At 39.0% G+C, this 8,811-nt stretch overlaps 1 protein-coding gene across 1 annotated transcript; it reads right to left on the bottom strand.

The window, feature by feature from the left end:
- Nucleotides 1-342: 342 nt before the first annotated feature.
- adam9b (ADAM metallopeptidase domain 9b) lies at nucleotides 343-8,331 on the bottom strand. Its single transcript, XM_070927292.1, has 22 exons — nucleotides 8,265-8,331; nucleotides 7,808-7,914; nucleotides 7,643-7,719; nucleotides 7,463-7,541; nucleotides 7,303-7,379; nucleotides 6,684-6,876; nucleotides 6,516-6,578; nucleotides 6,234-6,305; nucleotides 5,976-6,145; nucleotides 5,768-5,858; nucleotides 4,862-4,992; nucleotides 4,389-4,560; nucleotides 3,838-3,927; nucleotides 3,531-3,720; nucleotides 3,149-3,260; nucleotides 2,627-2,807; nucleotides 2,357-2,443; nucleotides 2,163-2,268; nucleotides 1,357-1,498; nucleotides 1,161-1,257; nucleotides 917-954; nucleotides 343-788 (listed from the first exon to the last, which is right to left on the bottom strand). The coding sequence occupies exons 1-22, from the start codon at nucleotides 8,329-8,331 to the stop codon at nucleotides 674-676; spliced, it is 2,457 nt and encodes an 818-aa protein (XP_070783393.1). The 3' UTR covers nucleotides 343-673.
- Nucleotides 8,332-8,811: the final 480 nt, after the last annotated feature.

Genomic DNA, 8,811 nt, shown 5'->3' on the forward strand with positions numbered 1-8,811 from the left:
AAGGCAGTTATTCAGATGATCTATGCCCAAGAGCATGAATGGCGGTTTTAGTAATTTATTCTTTATCTGGTAGAGAAGTGACACACCCAGTGCCTGACCTGTCAAAACTTACCGATGAAAGAGGAGAAGCAAGGGAAGGGCGTTTCACTTCAGGGCCATTTCAATGATTCTTTAAATACCTCAATCGCAAAGCAAAAAGCAAAGCTACTGTGGTAGTAGTAATAGTAGTACAGAAGCATTACTATAATTCCAAGAAACTCACACTCTTACAATAAAAAATGCGTGACACCAATTGCCTGATACAAGTTTTTATTATAATTAATATTCATGAAATTCACCAAATCTTTTAAATACATTGAAAAAACATATAGTAGCGTGAAATACAAAAGATTGGTGATTTTTAAAAAAAAAATTTATGTGCACATATCCCCAGTGTGTGTGATAAACAGGAATATAATAAATCAAACATATTCCAATAAATATTTACACGTCTACCAGCCTCATCCACCCCTGCGTTACGACAGCCGACCATAAAAAGTTACAGTGAGTCTACTATTATCACAGTGTTTTAAAATAGTCTCTTCATACAGTGTTGAGTTGTAATAAACTCACATACATACATACATTCACAATACAATTGACAATATTTAGTATAAAAAAAGAATCAATTCGATTACTGCTTGGGCGGGATTGGTCTAGGCACTCCGGGGCCCTGCACAGGAGCTGGTGCTTGTGCAGGGGCAGTGCTTGTTTCTTTATTCCAATAATCCAGTTCTCCATACCTGAAACTGATATTTGCAGATTCAGTTAAACCAGTTATACAGGTCTGCTTGTGTATTGAAAGTTTCTTTTTCCATCTGTGTGTGAGGGCAATATGTATGGAGTGAAATACAAAATAGGTTAAATCAGTTCATACCCAGGAACTGGAACTGTGGTTGCTGGTGGATATCCAGGCTAGAATTAGAAGAAAAAACAATTTATAATCCGGCAGTCTTTTAAGACATGTTGAAATCAAAACATGTGCCTCTTTTGGTGGATTTACCTCTTTCCTTTTGTGTGACTGTATTTTCAGATAATGAAAAACTAATTTAGCACTGCAAAATCAACATGGCACTGCCTTCCCTGCAGTGATGATTATTGAGAAAAACAAAAATATTTACCCCATTAGGAGTCTGTGCTGGAGGCTGGGTTGTGGCACTTGTTTGAACATTGCTGTTTGGCTGTCTGTTTGCATTTCCGTTTTGAGCATTGCGTGACCTGTGAAAGCAAAAAATATATATAATATAATAATAAAACATTACATCTGCAGCCTTTAAAATACCTATGAGTTTATTCTTAATGTGAGGTGATGTTTACTTGAGACGGCTGGCGAGGCCTCCTTTTAGGCACGGGTCCAGGGAATCTCTCCTGAAGATGTAGAGCAGCACCAGAATGACAAGGACCAGAACAGGGACCACCAACAGAAAGAAGATCAACAGGCCGTTCCTGAGGGAGTGATCTGAGGTAGAAAAGGTCATGTGTGAATAAGGAGCATTACAGTATATTTAACTGCATTAGTTACATCAAATTGATTTGCTGATTTTGCAGTGATTTTTGCTATGAAGATTTATTTTTTTCAATTTTCGAAGACAATATAAGACAAGCATAACATGCACGAACACATCAGCAGTGGAGAAGGGGTGCAGAACATACAATTTACTATGTATACCTAATGGTAGAATAGCAGATAGAATATCTAGTTCCTTCTAACTAATCATGCCTGTGAAGGGGATTAATGGTGAATGAACACCTGTTTCTGATCCAGCAGACATAAGGACAAATTGACATGATAAACTTTCAACATTATTGAAATTATTTAACCTGGGCGCTGCAGCAACAGATATAATAACGGAACCACTGCTACCACAGTCATGCTAGCAGAGGACAGAATGATTAATATATGAGTAACATGAAGCCCTGATGTAAGACTACTATGGGCCACACACTCCTGGATTAGATTACTGTGTATCTAGTGATACATCTAGAGAACTTCATTGCTGATTTTCGTCTGTTGCCCCAATTAGAGCTTATGAATGTGGCAATAGGTGAACTGTATACAGTAGAGTGCCTTTGACTTTCTGTGTATCTTGAAAAGTAAATTGATTATATAAATTTAAACCCACCGATCTGAGCAGGACCACTGTCTATGCTGCCACCTCGCCCTGACCTGTCACAGCGAGGCGGAGCCCACCCATTTTCACAGTGGCAGTTCCCTTGGTCATTACATACCTGAAAGAAACATTATAAAACAGAAAAGTCAGACATGTCATTGTTGCCTAGTAACTGACTAAAGAAAGTAAAGAAAATACAGTCTCACCCCTCGGCCGTTGCAGGTGGTCTGGGCATCACAGTCCAAGCGGGGGAGCAGAGCAGAGGCATTCACACACTGAAAGTCCAGGCAGGTCTGAAAGAGAAGACTTACATCTTATTGATGCAATCAAAATGAGTCACTAGGTGTAATCATTTCCACTTTAACAATGACAGTATTGTCCTGGAACGGGTCAAATCACATTTGTTCCTGGTTACATTCCTTCTCTTTGTCGTGCACACTTCTTAAAATTGTTTCCCGTCTTCAAAGTCTGCTTACCTTTCCTTTAGCACAAGGGCTGCCAGGGTTAACGTAGGCAGGATCGAGCACATCTGGGCCAAGGTTGAAGTCGGCATTAATGCAAGTTGACCCTTGAACTACTTGGACACTGATATGGGCACCAGAAGGGATGGTGCTGAGGTCCACGTTAGTACACTGCACCTTTCCACACATGGCGTTTCTGCAGTGCAGGTTCAAGAGAGCACGGTCAGTTCCCACAGTTGTTAAGGAGTTACAAAGTTGACAAAATAAAGATGCATCCCATCATTTTGTTTAAAACTACCATCTTAAGTATATTAAATTGAAAAGCTTTCTACAACAGTGATAAAACAAACTCACAGGATCTTGGATATTTAGAAACATTACTTTTACAGCTGTATCTAGATTGATTTGCCAAACCCAATTCTACTGAGAGGATGGATGATTTGATTTTTGGCCTGATGATCATAGGAAAAACTGTACCTTGAATATCTAGTCCAAAGTATTCAGTGATTCAGAGTACTTACAGAACAGAGTACTTACGCTACAGTACATTTGATATAGACTCCTTTGCTGGTGGTTCCACAGTTTCCAAATAAGTTTCCCCTTGTATTTGCATTCTCAAAACAAATATCGTCTGCCTTTGTTGCTTGATCTGCCCAAGAGAGATATAATATCCATGATAAAATATTAATGATAAGAGAAGTGAATAAATATCTTGCCAGGTGACCACTGCCTCCTGGTAGACTTTGGGCTGATGTATTATTGACTGGATTATCCATATTTAGGGTGTTACACAAACGGATAGAAATCAAAAGTCATGTGCTTGACTGGCACAGGGTTTAACTCACAGCCAGAAATGATGACTGAAAGTACAAAAACCTCACAGTTTCTGGAGTTAAATTAGTAGCATTATTGAATGTACCTGGTGCAAAGAGATGTTTGCACTGGAAATCATACGTCTGGCATCGGCCCTCATAGCAGTAAGCGTTATGACAGGGCAGGCCGTCCATGACGTAGAAATCCTCGGGACAGGACGCAGCCTTGCCATCACAGTATTCAGAAAGATCACAGGTGTCGATAGACTCTCTGCATGGCGTTCCAGAAACTCTGATCTAAAACAAAAAACAATCACATAAAACAAGAGAAAAATACCTACTTTTTGTTTTGCCTCAATTCAGTGCAGTCATAAGCTACATAAATAATGGCGTTAAGTCCAACATAATGCTGACCTGACAGTTGTCGCAGCAGCTCCCCTGAGCACAGACGGACCCCCGTGTAAATTTGCAGGTGGCAGCATCACAGCAGTCATTATCACATTCCTGTATGAAATGGAAACAGAGAAAAGCTAAGCTCACCGCCACAATTAAAAGAGAGAAAAAGTACAAGAAATGAACACTGCCAGAATATTTTACATTATATATTATTAGATCAGTGAGGTTGTAACATGACGTGTGGGCACTCTAGCGTGTAAATGTGAAAGTAAGATGTACCTGTACACATTTGTGTTACACCAAAAAGCTCTACTTGATTTACATAAAGAAATACTGATTATAGCTCTAAACATAATTTGTTTTCATAATCAAAATACTGGTTTGCACCATATCACAAACTTCTCAGCTTCATGGATTGCACATTTCAAAGACATTCTCAACCACTCATCCCCTACATTGTTTCTGTCTGTACCATCAGTTACATTACAGTAAAATTATGTTTTACAAAAATATACTTATCCAAGACATAATAATGTGTGTGTGTGTGTGTGTGACTTTCAGTACTCTACCTCTGGTTTGCCACAGTCACACTGCTCCCCTTCGTCCAGCCGGCCATTGCCACATTCAGCAGTACCAACAACATCTGATGGGGAGGGCTGGTTTTTCAGACATGTGCCTCTTCCACGGCGGATCAGCGTCTCAAAGTCTTCTCCACTGCAGCGGCTGAAAGTGGTGGAACCACTACAGGGTAACAGGATAAACCATTAATGGAAATATCCATTTGGACAAGCCTCACATTACTAAACAATCTTTGACCATAGAACAGAGGACCTTTCCTGTTGTCAAATTAACATTAATTTTGCACCGTTTTTTTTGTATGACATGTAGCATTTTGGGAGCCTATACAAAAACATGAACAAATACACAATTATAGCACTAAAGTACAGAGTCACTAATGTGTACATACTGTAATATTTTAACTACTGCTTTTTTTCCATTTCATGTCAAGGGGTTAATACATATTTTGTGGAAGATGTGTTACCCAGCACTGCCTGCCATGATGCAGCTTCCTCCATCACATTTGCAGCGGCTATCATCATGATTCATGCCCAAGTTATGGCCCATCTCATGGGCCACCACAGTGGAGACAAAAGGCAGGTTGTCGTTGTTGTACTGTGAAAACACACCCAATACATTCAGTGTTTACATTCTCCATAGTTTATATATCTAAATATATGATCCTGAATTCAAAATTTAAAAAGGTATTAACCAATATTATCAAAAAAAATAAAAAGAGCTTGGACTGTACATGAATTCTCCCTTAAACAAGAGTATTTTTAAGTGAAAGAGAGCATTTCACTTGATTCATTTTATTCATCTACTGTTGAATCAGGATATATCAGACGCAGAAATCTGGCATGAAAGGATCTTTCTAAAGTATAGATCAATTGGATATGAGATACATAAATAAAATTTGTTTTATGTGATGGGCAGCAAATGTTCAACTATACTATTTGTTTGGATTTTGTTCACAGGTATAATATCTTTCGTTAATCAGGAAGTAAAAAGTATTAATATGCGAACATTATAAATGTCAGAAACTAACATGTCTCAAACTACCATGTGGTACATTTAATTTTAAAAATATACATTTTTCTTTCCAATGTGACTTTAAAAAGGATATTAAAACACTGTAATGCATCACAATGAAAAAGAATGTAAGGAATAAATTAACCTCACAAAGTTGCCTTGTCATGGCGCTTAGTAGAACTGTGTTCAAGTCTAACCTGTTTGACTCCTGTGTTATTCAGAGCATCTGAGAATGAGCTGCACTTATAGAACTTTCCATGAATAATACAGATGGTATCGGTTTCTGCACAAAAGCTCATGCTGCCAAAGCACCGTGGCGTCAGCTGGTGTTAGAAGTTAAAAAGGGAGTTGAACTCACCACATTGATTCCTCCAGAGCTCGCTACGGAGCAGACTGTGCCCACGAAGGCCATACCTAATACACCTCCTTCGTATGATTTGGGCTGACCACTGAGAAACAAGTAGACCAAGACATAAGTCACAAATTTGACTATGTGGCTATCAAGCAATATAATCTGATGACATCATATAGCTCAAAAACAAAGACAAATAACACACATTACTTACACAATAAGTTGACCAATGTCATGCCTGATCTTTGGTAACAGAGAAGTCTTCCTCCACTTGACAAAACTCCCCAACACCTGTCCTGCAGAGCCGCTCACATTAAAGGGATTACTATCCTTAAATATCTCCAGGCCCACCAGCACCACGCGGATGTTCAGCTTCTTGTAATACTAGAATAGAACAGAAAATAAAAGCAGAAGATTATGACGCACAGTACAAAAAGATGATAATTCTTTTACAAACAACTTGAAATCTCACCCCATCCAGTAGATTAGCCATTTCCACCATTTCATCTCGTACCGCCGTATCATTTCGTTTCATAATATTATACTGTAAATACAATTAACACAATTGTAAAAAGTTTTGACAGACTGGTTAATACATTTGGCAGTGTATTCCACAGCACGAGAAAAGCACTGCAACATTTGAGAGAAAAAGCACATTCCTAACTATTTATTACAAGGCTGATGAGACCTGATGCAGCCAATTCATTCTCACTTACATACAAGGGAATTCATAAATAGATACACACACACTCACCCTGAGATTATCGACAACCAGCACCAACTCCACATAACTGGTTTGAGGTAAATTGCGCTTCCTCTGTTGAAACAACATACAGTAAAGACGTAAAAGCAGTCATTTAGAACCTCAGCAATTTCCATAAATATAAACACAAGTTCAGGTGAACGCAGTGAGCATACTAACCCGCAGCAGTGAAGTCAGCGATTGGCCAGGCTCAAAGGGTTCAAAGCTTTCCGTCGGTGCGGCCTCATTGACGACCCCACAGGTGGCGGGCTCAGACTGAATGTCCTTCAATAGGTACAGAAGGTGCTCGTTTGTGGCAGACCGTGGCACAGGCACAAGTCCATAGGTCTCATTTCCAAGGAGGATCACACCCCTACAGAGAAGTAGTGCATAGCAAATACACAATTACATAAATGCCTTCAGTCTGTACCAAAGCCGGGGTGTGCCAGTGCAATCCCACATGGCATTACCTGCCATAACGTACTTACTTGACTAATAAGAACCTTTGAAACAATAAACTTCCTATAATAAGTGAAGGAAAATACGTGATAGGTGATAGAAAATTGGACCCTTGGAAATATGGCTGAAATCAGAATCACATCTTAATGAGAGTATTTCCCAATACTGATATTCAATGTAATGAACAGTGTTATGCATTACATCAGACACGGCTTTGTGGCTCTGGATCATTCATTTGGACGACAAAGTATGGTGAAAGTCAATAAATGTTAATACTGGATCACAGTCCAGCTCCAGCTCCTTCTATCACTCGAAGTAGGAAGCAGAAAGGTGTTCAAACCTGAGGCCAGAGCATGTGCTGAGCGCAACCACTGAATTCTCATATCCATCCACCTCTCCGTGGTAGTAGCAATGCACCTGGGAAAACAAAAGTAAAAACAGCTTCAAGAGTGGATGGTCAAACCAGCCTATTAAACCAGAATGAGGAAGTGTTGACTTACGCGTTTTTTGGGATATGATGCCTTGTGGTTACCATTGGCGTCACGTGAATATTGAACAAAGTTTGGGTGTAAGAAGTCTCTGACAAGAAGAGAAAAGAAAATGCATTGGATAATTAATTTGATGCACTAGGATGTACAATAATGTCAGTAACATTAACAAAGTCTTAACACTGTGCATACCTGTTCTTTTGTAGATGAAGGACGTGCTTTCTGTTGTTTATGTTGAGTGCATATGATAGTGCCTCTTCTCCATATTTCTGAAATGGGTAAAAACATAAAGCATTCTTAATGTTGTCATATTAAAATCTCAGTTAAAAAGATCATTTAATCAGGGTTGTTAAATACCTCTTTTGACTGTGGTGGTGCGTTGATGCTCCTTGTCCATCTGTGAATTGCCTGAGGATTCACAATGGAGTACTTGGAGAGATTTAATTTAAGTCCTTTGAAAATATCTGGAAGAAAGGTGAATACACAGAGAAACTGTAAATACTGACAAAGTATTCTGGGGTTAACTAATGCTATTTCTTCTCAGGACACAAAGCACCCACAAATTCAACCACATACAAAAAAGGAAAATTACTGTAAATTACTGTATTCTTAGGATGAAATTATCTCCCTTTAAAACAACAAAAAACAAAAACAAAATGGAGCGTATAAAATTTCTCTTTTGTAGACCACAAGCAGGCTTGATGGCAAAAAAAACGATGTCCAACCATCGTTGTTGGGAAAAGAAGAAAAACACGTTCTTTTCTGCTCCATCGAAAGACTGCACAACATGTAATCCAAGTCACCTGTGCCTCACCTTCATTGTCAATCCCAGACACGTAACACAGCAAGAAAACAGCGAATAAGAGGTATTTTTTGACCATGATCCTGGTTAAAGTAAGTAGACGATGACTATGTTCCCATTAAGTCTACGGTACATCTACTATTAATGAATTCAACGTTCGTGCCTTTGCTTCCTGCTGGTCAGGTGCGTCATAATGGGTGTGGTTAAAGACAGGTGAGCAGTACGGCTTAGGAAAACAAACAAAATGCGATGGTGGAGTGACAAGACAAGTAAATATTTGTGAAAGGACTTCACAGACAGTTATACAGTAATATAGTTAAGTGTTTACAGACGGTTAAACAATACTTGCTTTACTACAAACTGTCTCAAGTGGGTGAGTTTCTGTTTTCTGACATTCCTCAGTTCATCGGCGTTGTTAATATACAGACACAGCAAGTCTACAATAACATTTAACTTTGCTTTTTTTCCAGCAAATATAACATTAATCGTTAAAACCGTTGAGCGCAGCTTTGGAGATATCGCGTTATTTTAGTAGTTGTTACGTCACTCGCACGCGGAA

This window comes from Enoplosus armatus, chromosome 20 (genome assembly GCF_043641665.1).
Source record: "Enoplosus armatus isolate fEnoArm2 chromosome 20, fEnoArm2.hap1, whole genome shotgun sequence".
NCBI lineage: Eukaryota > Metazoa > Chordata > Actinopteri > Centrarchiformes > Enoplosidae > Enoplosus > Enoplosus armatus.